A 26812-nucleotide genomic window follows, 5' to 3' on the forward strand; every position below is an offset into this window, starting at 1 on the left:
CCAGGTAACGAGGGTGTGGTGTGCATGCAAATGAGCGGTGAAACTTCCGCGGGGCACCGACCATGGCAGTCAGGCCCCCACCGGGGCAATTCCAATGTGGCCCAATTAAATTGTGGCAAATGATCTTGTAGCGAAGGCAGTCCAAGTACCACCGGCTGTCATCTGGTAAAATTAAGCGTCTGCTGTCAAACCCGCTGACAGCCGCCACTTCCGCCAATAAGGAGGTGCTAGGGACGTGCTAGTGTCTAATCCCCGGCTCTGTCAGTGACTGTGTATTCTAGTCCTGAATCACTTTATATGTCCCTGCCTCAACTCTAATCCCTGGCTCTGTCAGTGACTGTGTATTCTAGTCCTGAATCACTTTATATGTCCCTGCCTCAACTCTAATCCCCGGCTCTGTCAGTGACTGACTTAAAACATGAATTAACATGGGGGAAGGATCTGCAAGTTGAACTGGAGGAGGACGAATGGGAAGATATACGTATGCTTGTAGCTAAATTGTCTTTATCAGTGCATTTACAGAAAACTCCCTTAGGTTGTCCTCTGGCATGCATGGGTACACCTGTTAGATTGCAGACTGCGTATGGGTCTGAAAGATGTTGGAGAGGGCGCGGGGAGGAAGGCACCGGGGGACGTGTGTGATGCTGTTGTGTGGGGATCGCTCCCTTATGCAGAGTCCTTCAGCAGCTCATAAAGACTGTGAGGAGCTCTGCTTTCCTATGGGAATCTAACTTTTTGCTGTTTAATGCGGCAATCGAGGAGGCTCCTGCACACGTCAAGCAGTTCATGTCTCAAGTTCCTAAGGCTGCGAGACGCTCGGTTCCGGCCGAATGGAAGAAGATCGCCGCTCCAGCAATGTCACGGGCCTGCAGCCGTCCGGATGAGATGCACAGGGGATGGAGCAGGTCAGGGCAATACGGAGAAACGGGCTGGATCCTTTACAATATAGGGAAGCCCTAGGAGAAGTGGAAATCCTAGCATTCTCCAGGGCAGGGGAATAAAAGAATGGCTGGGGATATTGTTCTATACTTTGTATTGGCTGTTGACTGAATTATGATGGATAGAGGTGTTATGGACTTCCTGTTTTCCTGATTAAAAAAAAAAGTTTATTGTAATAAAAAACACATCGAAGTGTGTTTAAATAAAACAGAGGCTGAATGTGAACCAGGAGACTTGTGGTTTATAAGTGTCTCCCTCTGAGCCCTGAGCTACTGATGGAGTTTGTGAGGATGTAGTTCTCCTGGTAAAGATATCTTTTCTGAGGTGGGTGGGGAAGACGTTTTTACTCCCTGAAAAGGTCAAATATAAGTTCCGAAAAGTACTTAGTGTGACAGCATCGCTGACCCACGGGTTGGGAGCCGGGTTAATAACAGTGAGGTTGTGGGTTCGAAGCTCCACCAGCTCAATAACACCGTGGAGTATAACATCCTCTCCTCGACAGAGGATGTTACTAATCACAAGGACTAGAAAGGGGTAGTTTTGGGGAAATTTGGGCCATTTTTCCTAGTAGAAAGTAGTAAAACCCCCACTGCTGGTGGCTCCTTGTTATTATTATATTATATGGTTGTGAGACAGGCAGGGTCGGAGCCTATCACAGGAGAGACAGGAAGGGTCGGAGCCTATCACAGGAGAGCCCTGCTGCAGCACCGCCCCTGCCTGCTGCAGCCCCGCCCCTTCCTGCTCCTGCGATTGGACGGTAGGGGCGAGTAGGCGGGGCACAGCCCAGTCCCAGCCGTTCCTTCGAGCGAGCAGGACCTTCAGAGAACCCCAGAGAGACGGATCCAGGCCCGGGGGAGAAGGTGGGGAGAGGCGCGGGCAGAGGTTGGAGAGGGTGCGGGGAGGAAGGCACCGGGGGACGTGTGTGATGCTGTTGTGTGGGGATCGCTCCCTTATGCAGAGCCCTTCAGCAGCTCATAAAGACTGTGAGGAGCTCTGCTTTCCTATGAGAATCTAACGTTTTGCTGTTTAATGCGGCGATCGAGGAGGCTCCTGCACAGGTCATGCAGTTCATGTCTCAGGTTCTTAAGGCTGCGAGACGCTCGGTTCCGGCCGAATGGAAGAAGATCGCCGGTCCAGTAATGTCGCGGGCCTGCAGCCGTCCGGATGAGATGCACAGGATAGAAAATTTCACGCAATAAGGAAAAACAGACCAGATGCTTTTACAAATCTGTGGAAGTGGAAATCCTAATATTGTCAAGGGCGGGAGGGGTAATGAAATAATGGTTGAGGATATTCTATACTTTGTATTTCCTGTTGATTCTAGCTGATTGCATTATGATGCTGTTTTCTAAAGAAAAAGGTTTATTGTAAAAACAAAACAAAAAAAACAAATCCAATTGTATTTAAATAAACAGAGACTGAACCGTGGGACTTGTGACTTATAAGTGTCTCGCTCTGAGCCACTGGGGGATGTTGGAAAGCTGTGGTGCTCCTGATAAAGTTATCTTTTCGCATGTGGTCGGGGGAGGCGTTTCTACTTGAAATGTCAAATATAAGTTCCGAAAAGTAGTTGGTGTGAAAGCCTCGCTGACCCAAGGGTTGGGAGCCGGGTTAGTATCATTGAGGTTGTGGGTTCGAAGCCCCACCAGCTCGGTAACATTGAGGTTGTGGGTTCGAAGCCCCACCAGCTCAGTAACATTGAGGTTGTGGGTTCGAAGCCCCACCAGCTCCGAAACACCGTGGATTGTAGCATCCTCTCCGCGACAGAGGATGTTACTGAGCCTCTGTCGTGGAGAGGATGCTACACCAGCTCAGTAACCTTGAGGACCAGCTCCGTAACACCGTGGGTCGTAGCATCCTCTCCAGTCAGGAAGAGGTAGTTTTGGTGAAATTTTGGCCATTTTTCCTAGTAAAAAGTAGTAAAACCCCCAGTCTGCTGGTGGCTCTTTCTTGTTATTAATTAAGGCTCTTTCTCATTAGAGGTATTCACCGGAATATGCTTGGAACACAGGTCTAACTGACCCCCCCCCTCCGCCCCATCCACCCGCACCACTTACCTACACTGGCCCCCACCTAGCTTCTGGCTAAGCTAGACTCGAACCCGCGCCCTCCTATATTCGAGTAAATCCCTGTAACGGAGCCGTGAGACAAAGCTGCTGAGCCACCAGTCAGCTGGGTACAAACACTCCCGGGTTTTTACCCCTTATTCTTCTCCTAGCACAGGACTCCAGCCTAAGGACCAGCCCTTCACAGCCGGCTCTGCACTCTCAGAGGCTCCGGAGTTTTCCCCCTCTTTCCACCACTCTCTTGTATTACACCCTCCGGTGATTAACAGCTCCTCGCCCGCAATCACAAGAATGAAATGTTCTCTCTTAAAATAAAAGAATCTTTCTAACGCACACAGTGCGCGGTGAAACCTCCTCCCCTATGCAAACAAACATTAAACGTGCAGAGAGTATGGGTTTCTAGCAGGGACTGTTAGACCCGGGCTGCGGGGGAGCTTCTGAGCCATCACACACCGTCCAGCACTGCCCTGGGAAAGGAAGCCCCCAGGACAGATTTAACCTTCCCCGTGTGCGATATTTACCGCTCATTCTCTCACACACATCGCATCCCTCGGTCATTCATTCGTTTATTTAACCGATATCTGGTTCCATGCGAACCCCTCTGTCACAATCAGACCGTGAACACGGAGCAGTGAGAGCAGGCTGGCGGGAAGAGCCGCTTAAAACCCGGGGACCTTTGCACGGTTTGCAAGCTTAAAGCCTGGGGAGGGGGAGGCCGTAAAGCGCAGCTCATGCCTGGGCCAGAACCCGCGCTTCCCCCCAGCCTTAGCCCCCATTGCTCCTTCAGTACTAAGCAGCTTTTCCCGCAGGGCGGCCGCTGCCCGCTCTCGGAGCGCACGGCCAAGCTCTCGGTCACCGACCGGAAGCTACAGCTCCACCATGTTTGTGAGGGCGAGACAGGCAGGGTCGGAGCCTAATCACAAGAGAGAGCTCTGCTGCAGCCCCGCCCCTTCCTGCTGCTGCGAATGGACGGCAGGGGGAGGAGGCGGGGCACAGCACAGCCCGGTCCCGGCCGTTCCTTCGCAGCGAGCAGGAGATTCAAAGAGACGGATCCAGGCCCATGGGAGAAGGTAGGGAGAGGCGCGGGCAGAGGGGACGTGGAGGGAGGGACCAGGTCCCAGGATCTCACCCTCTGTCCGGTCAGAAGCTGCAAAGAGCCCTACAGAGAGAGAGATCGCGGCCCAGGGGAGAAGGTGGGGGGAGGAAGGCACCGGGGGACGTGTGTGATGCTGTTGTGTGGGGATCGCTCCCTTATGCAGAGCCCTTCAGCAGCTCATAAAGACTGTGAGGAGCTCTGCTTTCCTATGGGAATCTAACTTTTTGCTGTTTAATGCGGCAATCGAGGAGGCTCCTGCACAGGTCAAGCAGTTCATGTCTCAGGTTCTTAAGGCTGCGAGACGCTCGGATCCGGCCGAATGGAAGAAGATCGCCGCTCCAGCAATGTCGCGGGCCTGCAGCCGTCCGGATGAGATGCACAGGATAGAAAATTTCACGCAATAAGGAAAAAACAGACCAGATGCTTTTACAAACCTGTGGAAGTGGAAATCCTAATATTGTCAAGGGCGGGAGGGGTAATGAAATAATGGTTGAGGATATTCTATACTTTGTATTTCCTGTTGATTCTAGCTGATTGCATTATGATGCTGTTTTCTAAAGAAAAAAGTTTATTGTAAAAACAAAAAAAAAAAACAAATCCCATTGTGTTTAAATAAAACAGAGGCTGAACCGTGGGACTTGTGACTTATAAGTGTCTCCCGCTGAGCTCTGAGCCACTGGGGGATGTTGGAAAGCTGTGGTGCTCCTGATAAAGTTATCTTTTCGCATGTGGTCGGGGGAGGCGTTGCTGTTCCTTGAAAAGGTCAAATATAAGTTCCCAAAAGTCATTGGTGTGAAAGCCTCGCTGGCCCAAGGGTTGGCAGCCGGGTTAGTATCGTTGCGGTTGTGGGTTCGAAGCCCCACCAGCTCCGTAACACCGTGGGTTGTAGCATCCTCTCCGCGACAGAGGATGTTGCTGATCACAAGGACTAGAAAGGGGTAGTTTTGATGAAATTTGGGCCATTTTTCCTAGTAGAAAGTAGTAAAACCCCCAGTCTGCTGGTGGCTCTTTCTTGTTATTAATTAAGGCTCTTTTGCATTAGAGGTATTCACCGGAATATGCTCGGAACACAGGTCTAACTGACCCCCTCCTCCCCATCCACCCGCACCACTTCCCTACACTGGCCCCCACCTAGCTTCTGGCTAAGCTAGACTCGAACCCGCGCCCTCCTTTATTCGAGCGAATCCCTATAACGGAGCCGTCAGACAGAGCTGCTGAGCCACCAGTCAGCTGGGTATAAACACTCCCGGGTTTTTACCCCTTATTCTTCTCCTAGCACAGGACCAGCCCTTCACAGCCGGCTCTGCACTCTCCAGGCAGCCGGGGACAGAGGCTCCGGGGTTTTACCCCTCTTTCCACGACTCTCTTGTATTACACCCTCCAGTGATTAACAGCTCCTCGCCCGCAATCACAAGAATGAAATGTTCTCTCTTAAAATAAAAGAATCTTTCTAACACACACAGTGCGCGGTGAAACCTCCTCGCCTATGGAAACAAACATTAAACGTGGATAGATTATGGGTTTCTAGCAGGGACTGTGAGACACGGGCTCCGGGGGAGCTTCTGAGCCATCACAGACCTCCAGCAGTGCCCCGGGAAAGGAAGCCCCCAGGACAGATTTTGGCTTCCCCGTGTGCGATATTTACCGCTCACCCTCTCTCACACACATCGCATCCCTCGGTCATTCATTAATTAATTTATTTATTTAACCGATTTCTGGTTCCATGCAAACCCCTCAGTCACAATCAGACCGTGAACACGGAGCAGTGAGAGTAGGCTGGCGGGAAGAGCCGCTTAAACCCCGGAGACGTTTGCAGGACTTGCAAGCTTAAAGCCTGGGGAGGGTGAGGCCGTAAAGCGCAGCCTTAGCCCCCATTGCTCCTTCGGTGCTAAGCGGCTTTTCCCGGCAGCGTGGCCGCTGCTCGCTTTCGGACTGCACGGCCGAGCTCTCGGTCACCGACCGGAAGCTACAGCTCCGCCATGGTTGTGAGAGGGAGACAGGCAGGGTCGCAGCCTAATCAAAAGAGAGAGCTCTGTTGCTGCAGCCTCGCCCCTTCCTGCTGATGCGATTGGACGGAAGGGGGAAGAGGCGGGGCACAGCACAGCCCGGTCCCGGCCGTTCTTTCGCGGCGAGCAGGAGATCCAGAGAACCCCAGAGAGGAATCCAGGCCCAGGGGAGAAGGTGCGGAGAGGGAGGGACCGGGTCCCAGGATCTCACCCTCTGTCCGGCCGCGAGCTGCAAAGAGCCCTACAGAGAGAGCGATCGCGGCCCAGGGGAGAAGGTAGGGAGAGGCGCGGGGGGACGTGTGCGATGCTGTTGTGTGGGGATCGCTCCCTTATGCAGAGCCATTCAGCAGTTCATAAAGATTGTGAGGAGCTCTGCTTTCCTATGGGAATCTAACTTTTTGCTGTTTAATGCGGCGATCGAGGAGGCTCCTGCACAGGTCAAGCAGTTCATGTCTCAGGTTCTGAAGGCTGCGAGATGTCCGGTTCCGGCCGAATGGAAGAAGATCGCCGCTCCAGCAATGTCACGGGCCTGCAGCCGTCCGGATGAGATGCACAGAGGATGGAGCAGGTCAGGGCAATACGGAGAAACGGGCTGGATCCTTTACAGATATAGGGAAGCCCTAGGAGACGTGGAAATCCGAGCATTCTCCGGGGCGGGGGAATAACAGAAGGGCTGGGGATATTGTTCTGTACTTTGTATTGGCTGTTGATTGGTGCTGATTGAATTACGATGGATACAGGCGTTGTGCACTTGCTGTTTTCCTGATAAAAAAAATAAAAAAAAAATTATCGTTATAAAAATCACATCGAAGTGTGTTTAAATAAAACAGAGACTGTACGTGAACTGTGAGACCTGTGGTTTATAAGTGGCGCTCTCTGAGCTCCGAGCCACGGGTGGATCCTGGGAGGATGGGGGTGCTCTTGGTAAAGATATCTTTTCGGAGGTGGTTGGGGAAGGCGGTGTTTCTACTGCTTGAAATGTCAAATATAAGTTCCGAAAAGTACCTGGTGTGAAAACCTCGCTGACCCAAGGGTTGGGAGCCGGGCTTGTATTCTTGAGGTTGTGGGTTCGAAGCCCCACCAGCTCCGTAACACCGTGGGTTGCAGCATCCTCTCCGCGACAGGTAATTTTGGTGAAATTTGGGCCCAAATTTCACCAAAACTACCCCTTTCCCGTCCCAGAGAGAACGGTACAATCCAAGCGGGTCGGACTTCGAACCCACAGCCTCAATGTTACTAACCCGGTTCCCAATCCTTGGGCCAGCGAGGCTTTCACACCCAGTAATGTTCGGAACTTATATTTCACCTTTTCAAGGAGTAGAAACGCCTCCCCCGACCACATGCGAAAAGATATCATTACCAGGAGCACTACAGCCTCCCAAAATCCAACTGTGGCTCAGGGCTCAAAGGCAACCGTTTATAAACCACAAGTCCCACGGTTCACATTTACTGTCTGTTTTATTTAAACCCACTTCGATGTGATTTTTTTTATTACAATAAACTTTTTTTTTTTATCAGGAAAACAGCAAGTCCACAATGCCTCCATCAATCAGCAACCACCAACAGCCAATACAAAGTACAGAACAATATCCCCAGCCCTTCTGTTATTCCCCCGCCCCGGAGAATGCTCGGATTTCCACTTCTCCTAGGACTTCCCTATATCTGTAAAGGATCCAGCCCGTTTCTCCGTATTGCCCTGACCTGCTCCATCCCCTGTGCATCTCATCCGGACGGCTGCAGGCCCGTGACATTGCCGGAGCGGCGATCTTCTTCCATTCGGCCGGAACCGAGCATCTCGCAGCCTTCAGAACCTGAGACATGAACTGCTTGACCTGTGCAGGAGCCTCCTCGATTGCCGCATTAAACAGCAAAAAGTTAGATTCCCATAGGAAAGCAGAGCTCCTCACAGTCTTTATGAGCTGCTGAATGGCTCTGCATAAGGGAGCGATCCGCTCACAACAGCATCACACACGTCCCCCGGTGCCTTCCTCCCCGCTTCCTCTCCAACTTCTGCCCGCGCCTTTCCCCACCTTCTCCCCTGGGCCGGGATCTCTCTCTCTGTAGGGCTCTTTTCAGCTCCTGACAGGACTGAGGGTGAGATCCTGTTCCTCCCTCCACGTCCCCTCTGTCCGCGCTTCTCCCCACCTTCTCCCCTGAGCCTGGATCCGTCTCTCGGGTTCGCTGCGAAGGAACGGCTGGGACCGGGCTGTGCTGTGCCCCGCCTCCGCCATCCAATCGCAGCAAAAGGAAGGGGCGGGGCTGCAGCAGCAGAGCTCTCCTGTGATTAGGCTCCGACCCTGCCTGTCTCGCCCTCACAACCATGGTGGAGCTGTAGCTTCCGGTCGGTGATCGAGAGCGGGCAGCGGCCGCCCTGCCAGGAAAAGCCGCTTAGCACCGAAGGAGCAATGGGGGCTAAAGCTGGGGGGGGAAGCGCGGGTTCTGGCCCAGGCATGAGCGGCGCTTTACGGCCTCCCCCTCCCCAGGCTTTAAGCTTGCAAGTCCTGCAAACCGTGCATACGTCCCTGGGTTTTAAGCGGCTCTTCCCGCCAGGCTGCTCTCACTGCTCTGTGTTCACGGTCTGATTGTGCCAGAGGTGTTTGCATGGAACCAGAAATCGGTTAAATAAATGAGCGAGGGATGCGATGTGCGTGAGAAAGAGAGGGGAGGGGGGGGGGAGCGGTAAACATCGCACACGCGGAAGCCAAAATCTGTCCTGGGGGCTTCCTTTCCCAGGGCAGTGCTGGACGGTTTCTGCTGGCAAGAGATGGCTCAGAAGCTCCCCCGGAGCCCGTGTCTAACAGCGCCTGCTAGAAACCCATAATCTGTCCACTTTTAATGTTTGTTTCCATCGGTGAGGAGATTTCAACGCGCACTGTGTGCGTTAGAAAGATTCTTTTATTTTAAGAGAGAACATTTCATTCTTGTGATTGGGGGCGAGGAGCTGTTAATCACTGGAGGGTGTAATACAAGAGAGTCGTGGAAAGAGGGGGTAAAACCCCGGAGCCTCTGTCCCCAGCTGCCTGGAGAGAGCAGAGCCGGCTGTGAAGGGCTGGTCCTTAGGCTGGAGTCCTGTGCTAGGAGAAGAATAAGGGGTAAAAACCCGGGAGTGTTTATACCCAGCTGACTGGTGGCTCAGCAGCTCTGTCTGACGGCTCCGTTACAGGGATTCGAGTCTAGCTTAGCCAGAAGCTAGGCGGGGGCCAGTGTAGGGAAGCGGTGCGGGTGGATGGGGAGGAGGGGGTCAGTTAGACCTGTGTTCCAAGCATATTCCGGTGAATACCTCTAATGAGAAAGAGCCTTAATTAATAACAAGAAAGAGCCACCAGCAGACTGGGGGTTTTACTACTTTTTACTAGGAAAAATGGCCAAAATTTCACCAAAACTACACTTTTCTAGTCCTTATTACGGAGCTGGGGGGGGGGGGGGGGCTTCGAACCCACAACCTCCACGATACTGACCCGGCTCCCAACCCTTGGGCCAGCGAGGCTTTCACACCAACTATTTTTCGGAACTTATATTTGACCTTTTCAAGGAACAGCAACGCCTCCCCCCCCAACCACCTCCGGAAAGATAACTTTATCAGGAGCACCACAGCTTTCCAACATCCCCCAGTGGCTCAGAGGAAAACACTTATAAGTCACAAGTCCCACGGTTCAGTCTCTGTTTTATTTAAACACAATGGGATTTGTTTTTTGTTTTGTTTTTACAATAAACTTTTTTCTTTAGGAAACAGCATCATAATGCAATCAGATAGAATCAACAGGAAATACAAAGTATAGAATATCCTCAATCATTATTTCATTACCCCTCCCGCCCTTGACAATATTAGGATTTCCACTTCCACAGGTTTGTAAAAGCATCTGGTCTGTTTTTTCCTTATTGCGTGAAATTTTCTATCCTGTGCATCTCATCCGGACGGCTGCAGGCCCGCGACATTACTGGACCGGCGATCTTCTTCCATTCGGCCGGAACCGAGCGTCTCGCAGCCTTAGGAACTTGAGACATGAACTGCTTGACCTGTGCAGGAGCCTCCTCGATGGCCGCATTAAACAGCAAAAAGTTAGATTCCCATAGGAAAGCAGAGCTCCTCACAGTCTTTATGAGCTGCTGAAGGGCTCTGCATAAGGGAGCGATCCCCACACAGCAGCATCGCACACGTCCCCCGGTGCCTTCCTCCCCGCACCTTCTCCCCTGGGCCGCGATCTCTCTCTCTGTAGGGCTCTTTGCAGCTCGCGGCCGGGCAGAGGGTGAGATCCTGGGCCCCGGTCCCTCCCTCCACGTCCCCTCTGCCCGCGCCTCTCCCTACCTTCTCCCCTGGGCCTGGATCCGTCTCTCGGGGTCTCTGAATCTCCTGCTCGCTGCGAAGGAACGGCCGGGACCGGGCTGTGCTGTGCCCCGCCTCCTCCCCCTGCCGTCCATTCGCAGCAGCAGGAAGGGGCGGGGCTGCAGCAGAGCTCTCTCTTGTGATTAGGCTCCGACCCTGCCTGTCTCGCCCTCACAACCATGGCGGAGCTGTAGCTTCCGGTCGGTGACCGAGAGCTCGGCCGTGCGCTCCGAGAGCGGGCAGCGGCCGCCCTGCGGGAAAAGCTGCTTAGCACTGAAGGAGCAATGGGGGCTAAAGCTGGGGGGGAAGCGCGGATTCTGGCCCAGGCATGAGCGGCGCTTTACGGCCTCCCCCTCCCCAGGCTTTAAGCTTGCAAACCGTGCAAAGGTCCCCGGGTTTTAAGCGGCTCTTCCCGCCAGCCTGCTCTCACTGCTCCGTGTTCACGGTCTGATTGTGACAGAGGTGTTCGCATGGAACCAGATATCGGTTAAATAAACAAATGAATGAATGACCGAGGGATGCGATGTGTGGGAGAGAATGAGCGGTAAATATCGCACACGGGGAAGGCTAAATCTGTCCTGGGGGCTTCCTTTCCCAGGGCAGTGCTGGACGGTCTGTGCCGGTGAGAGATGGCTCAGAAGCTCCCCCGCAGCCCGGGTCTAACAGTCCCTGCTAGAAACCCATAATCTCTGCACGTTTAATGTTTGTTTGCATAGGGGAGGAGGTTTCACCGCGCACTGTGTGCGTTAGAAAGATTCTTTTATTTTAAGAGAGAACATTTCATTCTTGTGATTGCGGGCGAGGAGCTGTTAATCACCGGAGGGTGTAATACAAGAGAGTGGTGGAAAGAGGGGTAAAACTCCGGAGCCTCTGAGAGTGCAGAGCCGGCTGTGAAGGGCTGGTCCTTAGGCTGGAGTCCTGTGCTAGGAGAAGAATAAGGGGTAAAAACCCGGGAGAGTCTGTACCCAGCTGACTGGTGGCTCAGCAGCTTTGTCTCACGGCTCCGTTACAGGGATTTACTCGAATATAGGAGGGCGCGGGTTCGAGTCTAGCTTAGCCAGAAGCTAGGTGGGGGCCAGTGTAGGTAAGTGGTGCGGGTGGATGGGGCGGAGGGGGGGGTCAGTTAGACCTGTGTTCCAAGCATATTCCGGTGAATACCTCTAATGAGAAAGAGCCTTAATTAATAACAAGAAAGAGCCACCAGCAGACTGGGGGTTTTACTACTTTTTACTAGGAAAAATGGCCAAAATTTCACCAAAACTACCTCTTCCTGACTGGAGAGGATGCTACGACCCACGGTGTTACGGAGCTGGTCCTCAAGGTTACTGAGCTGGTGTAGCATCCTCTCCGCGACAGAGGCTCAGTAACATCCTCTGTCGCGGAGAGGATGCTACAACCCACGGTGTTTCGGAGCTGGTGGGGCTTCGAACCCACAACCTCAACGTTACGGAGCTGGTGGGGCTTCGAACCCACAACCTCAACGTTACCGAGCTGGTGGGGCTTCGAACCCACAACCTCAATGATACTAACCCGGCTCCCAACCCTTGGGTCAGCGAGGCTTTCACACCAAGTACTTTTCGTAACTTATATTTGACATTTCAAGTAGAAACGCCTCCCCCGACCACATGCGAAAAGATATCATTACCAGGAGCACTACAGCCTCCCAGAATCCAACCGTGGCTCAGGCCTCAAAGGCAGCCGTTTATAAACCACAAGTCCCACGGTACACATTTACTGTCTGTTTTATTTAAACACACTTCGATGTGATTTTTTTTATTACAATAAACTTTTTTTTTTTATCAGGAAAACAGCAAGTCCACAATGCCTCCATCAATCAGCAACCACCAACAGCCAATACAAAGTACAGAACAATATCCCCATCTTACTTCTTAGACATCTGGCATTAGCATACAAACATTTCAAAGTTTGTTTTTTGTTTGTATTTTCATTCTGCTTTTTAATTGATAGGGACAAGTTAGACTTTTTTAGCTCAGCTGAGTTTTTAGTTACAGGCACTTGGACTACTTTTCTTATTATTGGAACCTCACTGTCGGGATGCCCGAATTCTAATGCATCATTAGTATCCTTTGAATATACCTCTCTCCGAACCATGCGCTGCTGAGCGACTGTCGGCTTTCCCCTTTGTTCTAGTTTAAAAGCTGCTCTATCTCCTTTTTAAAGGTTAGTGCCAGCAGTCTGGTTCCACCCTGGTTAAGGTGGAGCCCATCCCTTCGGAAGAGACTCCCCCTTCCCCAAAAGGTTCCCCAGTTCCTAACAAACGTGAATCCATCTTCCTTGCAGCATCGTCTTATCCACGCATTGAGACTCCGGAGCTCTGCTTGCCTCTGGGGACCTGCGTGTGGAACAGGGAACATTTCAGAGAATGCTACCCTGGAAGTTCTGGATTTCAGCTTCCTACCTAAGAGCCTAAATTTGGCTTCCAGAACCTCCCTCCCACATTTTCCTATGTTGTCTGATATCAATTCTTTTCTCCTGATCTGAATTTCTTAAGCAAAAAAGTTTGCAATAATTTGGCAGTTTAACATGGGACGTTCAGAATCATTTCTTATGCTCTTATGTTTAAGCGACCTTAAAGCATGCTTTTGCCTTTTCCTCTATGGTTTTTGTTTTTACTCCCTATTTAACTTTTATAGTTCCACCCCCTTCTTGATGGTGGTCTAAGGATATGTGTATTTTTCTTTTTTTTTACCTTATCAGGCATATTGTATGCTTTTTTTCCTTCCTTTTTTCACAAGTAATGCTTGTATATTCATTGAAATGTATAAATTAAAAAAAAAAAAACTTCCCATGCTGATGACTCCTCCTTACATTTTCCCCATTTGAAAGCTGGTACACCTGAAGTCCACAATTTTGACTTTTGTATGACCCCACCCCCCCCCCCTCACTGCTTTGGTTTTTATATCCGGTGATCACTGGAATTTAGGTGGTCATTCTTCTGCACATTAAAAATGCTTTATCTGTTCCTAAGTCTCTCATCCCCTCCATCATGGGTTCTATTACCATTGGCCAAAGGAATCGAGGCACATTTTGCTTCCAACGCAGTCTGCAGATGGGATGGTCCAATTAATATCCGGAAGAATAACACTACCTCTTTACTGCTGTATAGACTACTATATTATGGTGAAGCTTTTTTTTAAGGGAATTATTTAGTGCTTGGCTGTATCATACATCACCCACAGCTGGTTCTCAAGTTGTGGCTAAAATACCACATGTTCCTTTTTCAACAATTGGCTAGTGATGGCTGAGAATATGCATGTGTCACCTCTTGTCACAGTTTTCCTCCACTTAAAAGAATGCAACACCATTGCTAACTGCTTATTTTCATCGTGCACTGACCCCATGAAGAGAATACGAGTCTCCAAAGCTGCTCACAAACCATTTGGGTGGTTCAGTAAAAAGCTTTTGGCTGAGTTATTTCTTCATATTTTCACTGTAATTCTGACATCTGCAGATTGAGAGACCACTCCTGTAACTCATTGTCTCATAAAAGAGTTTTATCAGCAAAACCAAAGCAGAAAAGAAAACAATCACAAACATTACAAAGTTGAAGGAACACTTAAAGTAGCAATCCAAAGAACGTTTTTCTTTTTTTGCCATGTTACTGCTGTGAACTTTTGGGAATCTTCAGCAACTTGCGTACAGGTGAATTTTCCATTTGCTTGAAAGACCTCCGTTCTGCAGAGAGAGAGAGAGAAAACAAGCACCAGATCAAATTAAGTCTTCACAAAATCTGTGCAGAGGGCAATTGAGACCTTTAGGAAAGCCCAGAATTGGAAAATTAAATCCTCTTTTTTTTGTTAAAGTTTGCATTGGTAATAGAGGAATTTACTCTTACCTAATAATTTCCTTTCCTTGACTCCAGGCAGACCAGTCCAGATGAGTGGGTTATGCCAACCCACCCGCAGATGGTTTGCCTACCATCTGGCCGAGACAGAATACCGGCACGCTGAGGTCAGCCTGGATGCTTATAAGGGGGGGATTTAAAAATTTGGTGCCCAGAGGCAGGACGGGAGGACAGGCTGATGGACTCGAGTGCTACAGTGGTGCCTTTTTGAAGAGAAACCAGCACATGGCTCCTTCAAAATGTGGTGCCCTAGGCAGTTGCCTTTGCTTAAATCCAGGCCTGGGTTACATTAGCGAATCTGTTCATCTCCGTCTCAATCTGCTGGTTGGTGAGCATAACCCACTTGTCTGAACTGGTTTTCAAGGACAAAAAGGAATACACCTTTTTAATGAGGAAATCATTGCATGCCAGTATTTGACTCTTAAAATAAAAATGATAGCACAGCAATCTGTAGGGTTCCCTGGATCCTTCTTTGCCACATTTTTAGTACATTGGGGATAAGTCCAAAAGCAAAGAAGATGAAAGCAGCATTGTCTGAATTATCCGGAAGTTTCAGTAATTTTGTTATGGGTTTGACAGTTGCATGGTCTTATTTGTAGGTAAGATAAGACATGGGGGTAACGTGCACACAGTGGCAGTTCCTGTCCTTGGGGGGTAACCTGCTGCCATGGGAAGCTTGCTGGGCGGACTGGTCTTTTTCTGCCGACAATACGCTGTATGTTACTAAACACACATTCATCATCAGTCCCTTTAATGGGGTGCATTTGAAGTGATTTCTACACGGAGAGAGCTGTCCAGAAAATGGATTGGGTCACATCTTTGGAGGGGTACCACCCACTTTCCCCCCAGCTTCCAGCCCTGGCAATGGAGTTAGTATTCCAGTAACTGGTGGAACTGACTGACAAGTTACCAGGACAGGAGGCTCTGGCCCCTTCCCCACACTGCCATAACCATAACCACATAAACATACGGTGGTAAAGAAAACATTACATTCATATTCAAAGTTATACATTTCATTACATACACAACGATAAATTCATTTCAACATGCAAAAATCAGATTTCCCATAAAAAATGATTTTTCTACATTAAATTATTACATATAAATTCATTTTAATGTGTGATTTATTGTATGCTTTGTTAGATGAATTTAAACTCTTTACCACTGTATGTGTGTTGATTATTTGTGTGGGGTAAGGTATTTAATCACCATTATATATGTATATACATAAAAATAAAAAAAAGACATATATACCCCTCCATTGCCTCACTTACAATTGTAATCTGCTTTGAAGTACTGAAAGGTGGAATATAAAATAAATAAAACACACAATATACAAAATTGCTGCTGTTTTTTTTTTTTTAAACTCCGCTGTCTCAATGGCTTCTCTAGCACTAAATACAAATGACTTTGGTGGGTTATCCACAGCTTCAACACATTTTTCAGCCTTATTTTGGCTCTTTTGTCAGAGAGGGCTCACATCTAGTGGATCTCCTCTCTTAGAACATAACTTAAGAACATAATAATTGCCATACTGGATCAGACCAAGTGTCCATCAAGCCCAGTATCCTGTCTCCAACAGTGGCCAATCCAAGTCACAAGTACCTGGCAGGATCCCAAACACTAACCAGATCTCAAGCTACTATTGCTTATTGATTAAGAGCAGTTTATGGATTTTTACTCTAGGAACTTATCCAAACCTTTTTTTAAACCCAGTTACACTAACTGCCGTAACCACATCCTCTGGCAATGAATTCCAGAGCTTAACTATGCGCTGAGTGAAAAAGAATTTTCTTTGATTTGTTTTAAATGAGCTATTTGCTAACTTCATGGAGTGCCCTGTAGTCCCTTTATTATCTGAGAGAATACATAACTGATTTACATTAACTTGTTCAAGACCTTTCATGATTTTGAGGACCTCTAGCATATCCCCCCTCAGCCATCTCTTCTCCAAGCTTAACAGCCCTAACTTCTTTAGCCTTTCCTCATAGGGCAGCCGTTCCATGCCCCTTATCTTGATCTGCTGCTCTGTACTTCACTCCTTCCACTCTGACAATTGTTTTAGCATGACTGACATTTTTTGATACTACTTTGATTTTGTATAACAAAGTTCATTATAACAAACATTTTTTTTATATTGATTAACATAATAGTGGTGTTACTCCCCTAATTATAGGGTTTATTGGGGTGTGTGTGTGTGTGTATTGCAGCACAACTGCGCATGTGCATGCTGCAGTGCATGCACGGACCTTCAAATAGCATGGTAGGGTGGGCAGCAGAAGGATAAAGAAACGCTGAGCGGGAGAGACCACAGAGACTGCAGGACAGGAGGCATTTGCAGGCTTCAGTGGTTTTCAACAGGCATAGAGTCAGTAACATAACATAATATATGCCATACCGGGTCAGACCAAGGGTCCATCAAGCCCAGCATCCTGTTTCCAACAGTGGCCAATCCAAGTCACAAGTACCTGGCAGGATCCCAAACACTAAACAGATCTCAAGCTACGATTGCTTATTGATTATAACATAACATATGGGGCTGGTAGAAACAGCAGGCTCCAGCAGCAGATGAGATGCAGGCAAGCAAACCATTCAGATCCTACCAGGGCTTTCCAATGCTCCCAGTCAGTGATGGTATGGGTGGGGACAGCAGGCAGAGAAGGAGCAGGCCAACAAATACTGTGAAACGTGAGCCACCAGCAAACAGCTGCTCGCCTGATCGAGGGAGTGGAGGGAGGAGAGATGAGACCAGTGCGGAGAGGGTGACAAAGTGGAAAGTGCAAAGAGAAAAGTATCCTCATTCCTGTACTCTCCCCCACACACCTATCACAGACAACCCACAAACACATCTCTGCCCCCACTCTATACTATTCACCCCCTTTTTATCACTTCCTCGGAGATCCCCTGTATTTATCCCATGCTTTCTGGAATTCAGATACTGTTTTTATCTCCACGGGGAGGCCGTTCCACGCATCCACCACCCCCTCTGTAAAGAAATATTTCCTAAGATGACTCCTGAGTCTGCCCCCTTTCACCCTCATCCCATGACCCCTCACTATAGAACATCCTTTCCAGTGAAAAAGCCTCCCCTCCAGTGCATGAAACCTTTGAGATATCTGAATCTCTCTATCATATCTCCCCTATCTCCCCTCTCCTCCAGGGTGTACAGGTTCAGATCTTTAAGTCTATCCCCATGTGCTTTAGAAAGAAGACCACTGACCATTTTAGTAGCCCCCTCTGCACCGACCCCATCCTGTTCCTATCCTTCTGAAGGTGCAGTCTCCAGCATTGTACACAGTGAGGTCTCACCAGGGACCTGTACAGGGGCAGTGTCACCTCCCTTTTTCTGCTGACCAGTCCTCTCCCTATGCAGCCAGGCATCTTTCTGGCTTTTACTGTTGCTTTATCCACATCAGATATGATCACCCCCAGATCCCGCTCTTCCTTTGTGCTTAGAAGAATTTCACCTCCAATACTGCGACTTTCCCTTGGGGTTTTGCATCCTAAATGCATTGCTCTGCATTGTTTAGCATTAAATCTGAGCTGCCAGACCATAGACCATTCCTCGAGCTTCGCTAGATCCCTCCTCATGTTTTCCACGCCTTCCTGGCTGCCCGCCCTGTTACAGATTTTGGTATCATCAGCAAAAAGACAAACCTCTCCCAACAATCCTTCCATTACGCCGCTCACAAAAATGTTGCAAAGAACCGGTCCAAGGACCGATCCCCGAGGCACCACTAGTAACAACCCCCTCCTCAGAGAAAACGCCATTTACCACTGCCCTTTGCCACCTCCCACGCTGCCAGTTTCTAACCCAGTCAATGACTCTAGGATCCATACCAAGGGCGCACAAGTTATTTATAAGTCTTGTGTGTGAAAAGTGTCAAAGACCTTGCTGAAACCCAAGTACACTGCATCTTGAACCAACTCTCTGGTCACCCAATCAAAGAAATTGATCAGATTTCACCTCTGCTAACTCCCTGCTGCCTCGGATCTTGCAATCCATTGGATTCCAAACATCGCGCTCCCCTCTGATTTAGCAGCGATTCCATTAGTTTGCTCACCCCAGAGGTCAGACTGACCGGCCTGTAGTTCCCAGCCTCCTCCTTACTTCCACGTTTATGAACAGGAAGCACATCCGCCCTTTTCCAGTCCTCCAGACTGTAAGGAGGCATTGAACAGGTCAGCACGGAGCTGCCAGGACATCTCTAAGTTCCCTTAGTACCCTCGGGTGTTTCCCATCCGGCCCCGTCACCTTATCTACTTTAAGTTTAGTTAACTCCTCACGAACACACTGATCTGAAAATCGATTGAGGTTTACCTCACTTCCAATCTGATTTGTGTTTGCTTTATCTGGTCCTGCTCCAGGCCCTTCCACAGTGAACACTGAACAGAAATATTTGTTATGCAATTTTGCTTTTTCCTCATCGTCTTCTACATATTCCTCCCTTTCTCCTTTGAGTCTCAGAATACCACTTTTGCACTTCCTTCTATCACTAACGTATGTAAAAAAAAATAAATAAAAAGTCGTCCTTCTGTGTTATTGTATTTGCTATTTTTTCTTCTATTTTAATTTTTGCATTCCTGAGAATAAGTGCTATTTTATATTTTTTTTACATGCACGTTTGAAAGTTCACCTTAAATTGTTTAAAGCTCTGAAGATTCTTGTATTCTACCTGACAGGTAACAGAAAGCAAATATAGATTTTTTTTTTTTTAAATGATGGGCTTGTGTGTGGCTCTAAAACCTTTAGCGGAATGAGGGAACTGTTTATGAGCTGTGATTTGTCATTTTTTGTTCCGTATGTTTTGATTATATTATAGATGTGACCTGATATAAGCTGCTCGCAGCTTTTGTGACTGGGCGGCATAGAAATATTGTAAATAAAATAAGGAAGCACTTGCATCAAGTTCACTGCTGTTCATTGGTCTCATCCTATGCACCCCTGAGATCCAGCAATACCACGGGAGGAGACAAGCACTTCTAGTCCATCTGGGGTCCCTCGCATCTCATTAGCACCAGAAGCCAAGTCTAGAGGAGTTGGGGAATCTTTGCAGACGTCAGAAAGTCACCAAAGTCAGCAAAATCGGGAAAAAGAGGACCATTCCTGGCAGTAGTTAGGTTTGATAGATTATACCATATTACACAAACCATCAGCTAGTGCTACACAGCTTAAACTAAGGTCTCTTACCGAGCTTCAGTGTTATATTCCTCAGGCACTGAGAAACCTCATCCATAAACGAGTGCAATAAGTTGACTGACTCCTGCAGTTCATCCATCTACAAAATAAAAATAATTAAATACAAGTCAAACACTATTTTGCAATGCATTCACCTTTATTGCCTCTCTCCCAAATTCTGCCTGGGAAACTGCTCTTTCACGGCTTCTCCTGCCCAAAATTTTGCCCAGGGATTGCTGTCACTGCCTTCCCTCATATTTCTGTAAGGGGACACTATTGTCGCTCTACAGATTTTTGCTGTGGAAATAATTTCTCCAACAATTCTGCACGGATTTGCTCTGTTGCCTTACTTCATAATAGTAACATAGTAATGACGGCAGAAAAAAATCCAAAATGGTCCATCTAATCTGCCCAGCAAGCTTCCCAAGGTAGTAACTGCCGCTCCGTGCAGGTTACCCCCATGTTTCTCTTAAGGGTAGTAACTGCCGCTCCGTGCAGGTTACCCCATGTTTCTCTTAAGGGTAGTAACTGCCGCTCCATGCAGGTTACCCCCATGTTTCTCTTAAGAGTAGTAACTGCCGCTCCGTGCAGGTTACCCCATGTTTCTCTTAAGGGTAGTAACTGCTGCTCTGTGTAAGTTACCCCATGTTTCTCTTAAGGGTAGTAACTGCCGCTCTGTGCAGGTTACCCCCCTGTTTCTCTTAAGGGTAGTAACTGCCGCTCTGTGCAGGTTACCCCCATGTTTCTCTTAATGGTAGAAACTGCCGCTCTGTGCAGGTTACCCCCATGTTTCCCGTAAGGGTAGTAACTGCCACTCCGTGCAGGTTGCCCCCCTGTTTCTTTTAAGGGTAGTAACTGCCACTCCGTGCAGGTTGCTCCCCTGTTTCTTTTAAGGGTAGTAACTGCCACTCTGTGCAGGTTGCCCCCCTGTTTCTCTTAAGAGTAGTAACTGCTGCTCCGTGTGGGTTACCCTCATGTTTCTCTTAATGGTAGAAACTGCCGCTCTGTGCAGGTTACCCCCATGTTTCCCGTAAGGGTAGTAACTGCCACTCCGTGCAGGTTGCCCCCCTGTTTCTTTTAAGGGTAGTAACTGCCACTCCGTGCAGGTTGCCCCCCTGTTTCTCTTAAGAGTAGTAACTGCCGCTCTGTGCAGGTTACCGCCATGTTTCTCTTAAGGGTAGTAACTGCCGCTCCGTGCAGGTTACCCCCATGTTTCTCTTAAGGGTAGTAACTGCCACTCCGTGCAGTTTGCCCCCCTGTTTCTCTTAAGGGTAGTAACTGCCGCTCTGTGCAGGTTGCCCCCCTGTTTCTCTTAAGAGTAGTAACTGCTGCTCCGTGTGGGTTACCGTCATGTTTCTCTTAAGAGTAGTAACTGCTGCTCCGTGTGGGTTACCCTCATGTTTCTCTTAAGGGCAGTAACTGCTGCTCCGTGTGGGTTACCCCCATGTTTCTCTTAAGGGTAGTAACTGCTGCTCCGTGCAAATGACCCCCAAGCTTTTTTATTTATTCCCTTTCTCTCGCCTTTAGGGATCCACAGTATTTATCCCAGGCCCCTTTGAAATCCTTCACAGTTTTAGTCTTCACCACTTCCTCCGGAAGGGCATTCCAGGCACCCACCACCCTCTCAGTGAAGAAATATTTCCTGACATTGGTTCTGAGTCTTCCTCCCTGGAGTTGCAGGGGGATGAAGGCTGATGCCTTTCTGCTTTGCACAGTGAAACTGTCCATGACATCTACTTCCATTCAACACCTAAATAGAACCCTTGCATAGATGACTGGAATAAGCTGATCATCTCATAGGAGGGTGGTGGAGGCCTGGAAAGCCCGTCCAGAGGAGGCGGTAAAGACAAAAACAGTGAAAGGTTTCAAAGAGGCATGGGATAAACACTGTGAATCCCTAACGGCTAGAGGCTGGGAATGAATGAAAAGAGTGCATGGGGGTAACTTGCTGGTGCAGCGGTTACTCCCCTTAACCAATAAGCCTTCATATTGTTGATACAACTCCATCATCGCTCTCTGCTTCAATGGCAGGGCAAAAAGAGGAAAAGGGGAATTAGAGTCATCCTAACTGGAGTTTCATTTTGTGACCCCTAGTTGTACTGATTTCTTTCCAGCATCCTGTTTCCAACAATTGCCAAGCCAAGTCACAAGTACCTGGCAGGATCCCAAGGGGTAGAGAGATTCCAAGCTGCTTATCACTCCAGGAACGTATCCAAGCCTTTTTTTTTTAAACCCAGCTACACTAACAGCTTTCACCACATTCTCTGGCAACAAATTCCAGAGCTTAATTATGTGTTGAGTAAAATAATATTCTCTTAATTTTAAATGTATTACCCAGTAACTTCATTATGTGCCCCCTGGTCTTTGTACTTTTCGAAAGAGATGAGACAGCTGATCCTTTCTGACGGGTCGATCCAGTAAGGGCAGGTAGGAAGAGCTGCGTTAGTGCCGGGCGCACCCGCGGTTGCCGCACGCACAGTCCGGCTCACCTACCGCTCGATCCTGTACTCTAATCTCATGCAAATGTAAGCAGCGTCCAAGAAGCGTTAGGCACCCATTTTACTGTATAGGCGCTTAATACAGCGCCTATACAGTATCCTGGGTGCGCTGGTGCCTGTCATTTCAAATGACATTGTGCTTTCATTGGCTCATGCCAATGAAAGCACAGAGATGGCCGTGAAGTCACGCCCGCCCGTCCCTGTGCTTTCATTGGCTTGAGCGCCCAAATTGACGGGCGCTCAAGCCAATGAAAGCACAGGGACGGGCGGGCGTGACATCACGACGTCACGCCTGCCCGTCCCTGTGCTTTCATTGGCTTGAGCGCCCAAATTGACGGGCGCTCATGCCAATGAAAGCACAGGGATGGGCGGGCGTGACTTCACGGCCATCTCTGTGCTTTCATTGGCATGAGCGCCCAAATTGACGGGCGCTCAAGCCAATGAAAGCACAGGGACGGGCGGGCGTGACGTCACGCCCGCCCGTCCCTGTGCTTTCATTGGCTATTTGGGCGCTCATGCCAATGAGGGGGGGGGAGCTGTCAGCCAGAAGTCGAGCTGGAGTACCTGCGGGAACATCGTCGAGAACCGGGACCTGCGGGGGGGGGGAGGGACCGCTGCAAGCCGCTTTCGCCGTCACTGTACTTTCATTGGCTTGAGCTCCCGTCAATTTGGACGCTCAAGCCCATGAAAGTTCGCTTCGCTTCCAAGGCCGTAACTCAGCAGTCTTTTTTTGGGGGGGTACATCGTCGAAGAGCCAGGAGAACCGGGACCTGCGCGGGGCACGCCGCTGCAAGCCGCTTTCGCCGCTGGCTGCCCCCTCCGGAGCACGGCAGAGAAGGTTGAAGGGGCTGAAAGCAACACAAAGTAAGTTGATAACACGTCGAGTTGCTTCGGGAGGAGGGGATTTTATGTTGTTAGGTTTCTTTTTGGGGGAAAGTTTGCCGCCTACCCCTACCCCTGCCTCTAACGCAGGGGTAGGGGTAGGCGGTAAATGAGCAAGTTAAGCGCAGGGCAAAACAGCAGGGTAAAATAGCGATAGTCGGGGCGTGCGTTACTGTATGGGAGGGAATAGCTAATTCGATGGTTTACATCTCATATACATGCCGCATGCGGAAGGGGTTACCCGGGGATTTAAAGAGGCGGTGAGGATGGGTTAAAGGGGATTGTGTATCGCAGGAAGGGCTAACGCGGCCGGAAAGTGAGTAGAAAGCGGGTTAGGAGCGGGGTATCCGCGGCTCCACTTTACTGTATCGAGCCGTGAGTAAGGAGAATAGAAGGATGAGTGGCGAGGGAAGGCCTGAAGCCTCTGACCTTACCAGACTTGTTCCCTTGGGGCCTGGATCCTGCTCCAGCGAGGGAGGAAGTTAAGCTTTCACCTCCAGAGCTGGTTCCCATCAGTGGACTGACTCATCTCCAAGTCACGCTCAACTAAGGGAGGGAGATCGAGGTTTTCACCTTGGCAGCTGGCCATGATTTTCCCTCAGGCTTTTGCCTTAAGTTGCTGTCCAGAAAAGGTTTTCCTCTTCAGTCACTCTAACCTGTCTCCTTCCACAGCATGGGATGTTTGCCTACCATAGGTTGGAGACAGAATACTGGTCGGTTGAGGTAAGCATCTTCTGCTTGCTGGACATAACTCATACTTTTGGACTGGTCTGACTAGATGAAGAAGAAATTGTGATTTCAGTGAGCAATTACTTGCATATGTGCTTTTGGCACCCTGGGGTACCTTCCCTCTGAATGGCTTATGTTTAGCAGTCTGTTAGGATCAGCAGAGGTTGGCTGAGTGTGACGGGGTCTATATTCCAGCCCTGGGAGGTAGGCCAAAGCCCTAAGAACCAAAAATCCCAGGGGGAGGGGGAAGAAAAACCCTGAGACACAAAGTCAAGGACGCACACTGGTTCCTGCCCCCTGTAGTCATAGAGAAAGAAAAGACCCAGGTGTGGGAAATAGAGGGTGGAGACTATTTTAAGCCAATCCCTGGCTATAGGGGGAGGGCAAAACAGAGGGTGGGGCCCTAGGAACCAATCCCTGGCTACAGGGGGAGGAGCCTACATCATATAAAAAGGAGTTCCTAGCAGAGTAGTCTCCTGCTGGGGGACTGAGGAGGAAAGAGTGGGACTTTGCTGCTTGCTCTAGGAGATGCTGACTCTGGATGTTGCCTCTACACTGTGAAGAAGGATAGCGACAGTGAGCCCAAGGTAGGTGAGCTTGTGGCTACCAAAGCTTCTGTTAGTTTGGATTTACCTGCCTTGAGGACATGTTACTAAGGAAACTGCCAAGTGGGTGGTTGTATTGCTGGGGAAAAGTTTAATATCTCAGAGGTATGGGGGGAGGTGGTAGTTAGGTGCAGTGGGCCAGACCTTGACTTGGGAGAACTTATTGAGATTAGTTTGTTTTGTGCTGGATTTCACAGAGGACTGAAAGACAAAGCTAGAGGCTTAGGCTTCACTTTTCAAGCCTAAGCCTCTCCTGTGAGGGTGGGTGGGTGGACTGGCTCAGCAGGGAGGGGCATCTGCCTTCCAGCCAGACCTGGGGATGGTTCAAACCCTGCCTGGATACTTGTGGGAAAAACTGTAAACTATTTCTATTTGAGTTTTCAAGTGGCCAGGAAAGTCCCTCTCCAAGACTGGACCCTGGAGAGGCTTGAGTTTGGAGGTGATTGGCCAGAGGCAGCATCACACTGAGTTAGTGCTGGTTTTGTCATATTATGTAGATGAACTGGCAGTTTCAGGAATGAAGACAAACCCCAAACCAGAAACAAACTACTTCAAGCTTTTTCCTTATCCCTTTATCTCCTCTCCCCTCTTCCTGTTTTCATAGGTACTCTTCTTCCACTGCCCCAAAGAGCAGATTTTTTGTGTTTTATATACTGTCATTCCATGTGAGAATTGCTAGCTTGCAACAGTGTACAGAAGGTGTTACAGAGGTAGGGCAAAAATCTAGAACTAGAGGCTTACTATAGAGACAGGTGCAGACTGGGTGGGCCTGGAACTAGAGGCTTACTATAGAGACACGTGCAGACTGGGTGGGCCTGGAACTAGAGGCTTACTATAGAGACACGTGCAGACCGGGTGGGCCTGGAACTAGAGGCTTACTATAGAGACACGTGCAGACCGGGTGGGCCTGGAACTAGAGGCTTACTATAGAGGCAGGTGCAGACCGGGTGGGCCTGGAACTAGAGGCTTACTATAGAGGCAGGTGCAGACCGGGTGGGCCTGGAACGAGAGGCTTACTAGAGGCAGGTGCAGACTGGGTGGGCCTGGAACGAGAGGCTTACTAGAGGCAGGTGCAGACTGGGTGGGCCTGGAACGAGAGGCTTACTAGAGGCAGGTGCAGACTGGGTGGGCCTGGAACTAGAGGCTTACTATAGAGGCAGGTGCAGACCGGGCGGGCCTGGAACTAGAGGCTTACTATAGAGGCAGGTGCAGACCGGGCGGGCCTGGAAGGAGAGCCTTACTATAGAGGCAGGTGCAGACCGGGCGGGCCTGGAACTAGAGGCTTACTATAGAGGCAGGTGCAGACCGGGTGGGCCTGGAACTAGAGGCTTACTATAGAGGCAGGTGCAGACCGGGCGGGCCTATCCTGAATGTTGATATTTTCAACAGTCTTTGCAACTTACCACAAGCTCCATGCAGTCAAACACATGACTCTGTTCAGTTAATATGCCTTTGTAGTCAGGCTTGCTATAGATAACTTTATCCTGGGATGTCCCAAGGCTTGTTGTGCATTCCATTTGTATGTCATTAAGTCTGACTTCCTCCAATTGCCTTAAAAACAAACAAATTAGCTACAGTGAGTATCTCTGGAGCAGTGTTTCCAAATAAGCTTGTTTGTCACATATAGAGACAGGCATGAACCTCATTTATAGGCCAGGGTATGCTGGGAATCTCCTCAGTCTCTCTCAACTTGACTGCTAATGCCCTTCTTAGTACTTGCATTGTGCCAGAGAGCCTCCTTCTGGACTTCATAGGGTGTAATTTTTATAGGTAACAGATCAAGGTGTACTTAAATTCTTCTTAATCGGGCCAGTGGCACCCAATCTATTTGGGACTATTTCTGTTTTTCTGACTCAGTTCCTTCACCTCAGATAGTATCTCTTGGTACTTAATTTTCACTTTCTTCATATGGTCCCCAATAAAGGCATTTGAAAACTGCTGCTGAGGCTGCATTTATACTATTAAAAACAGCTGCATGAAGTCCTCTCTGCAACTGCTGTACTCTTACATTAAAAAAGAGCAGTTGTGGGGGTTATTTCATATTTTTGTTCCTACAGTTTACATTATAACCAGCCAGCTCCCTGCTGTAAAGTAACTGCAGCATTACTCTACATTAGAAAATGTAACTTTATTATGAGTTAGGGCAGGCAACAGTGCTCACGCTGGCCTCAATACAGATCACTGTCAGTCACTCTTTACATTTTTATATTTTACATAGTAACATATCAAAATGACAGCAGAGACCGCCCAGCAAGGGTTAAAGCCCATAGCAAGTACTGACCGGATCACCCAAAGCTCCAGGGAGTTGATTTGACAACAGCTATCCTGGGTGCTGAGCCCATCTACATGAACTTCCCAGCCCAGGGTGGACACATCCAGGGATAGGAGGACTTTGAAAAGAGATTCCCCCATTCCAGATCTGAAAGAACCTGCCACCAGGCAGTCTCAGAGGGGCACAGTGCAATGCTGGAGGTTCTGCATGGCCTGGTGCCACTGAGACCTCGGGGTCCATTGAGCTCTGTGTATGTGTAAATCATGCCAAGGGAGTGACATGGACAGTTGAGGCCATATTACCCAACAGCCTCAACATGTGCCAGGCTGACACCTGCTAGCTCTGCTGAAT

General features: G+C 49.1%; 2 protein-coding genes across 2 annotated transcripts in view; one reads left to right on the forward strand and one right to left on the reverse strand.

The window, feature by feature from the left end:
- Nucleotides 1-3986: 3986 nt before the first annotated feature.
- The window catches only part of LOC115080657 (uncharacterized protein C6orf136 homolog), a 61227-nt gene continuing 38401 nt past the window's right edge, over nucleotides 3987-26812 (forward strand). Inside the window, 1 exon segment of the mRNA XM_029584988.1 lies at nucleotides 3987-4075. Coding sequence (XP_029440848.1) covers nucleotides 4066-4075 — 10 coding nt within the window. The 5' untranslated portion in view covers nucleotides 3987-4065.
- LOC115080658 (kinetochore-associated protein DSN1 homolog) overlaps nucleotides 13926-26812 on the reverse strand; it is a 33598-nt gene continuing 20711 nt past the window's right edge. The window contains exons 7-9 of the mRNA XM_029584989.1: nucleotides 25593-25740; nucleotides 19488-19575; nucleotides 13926-14127 (exon numbers count right to left, since the gene is read on the reverse strand). Of these exons, the coding sequence (XP_029440849.1) occupies nucleotides 14051-14127; nucleotides 19488-19575; nucleotides 25593-25740 (313 nt within the window). The 3' untranslated portion in view covers nucleotides 13926-14050. The remainder of the gene's footprint in view (nucleotides 14128-19487; nucleotides 19576-25592; nucleotides 25741-26812) is intronic.

The sequence above is a fragment of the Rhinatrema bivittatum genome, chromosome 19 (assembly GCF_901001135.1).
Source record: "Rhinatrema bivittatum chromosome 19, aRhiBiv1.1, whole genome shotgun sequence".
NCBI lineage: Eukaryota > Metazoa > Chordata > Amphibia > Gymnophiona > Rhinatrematidae > Rhinatrema > Rhinatrema bivittatum.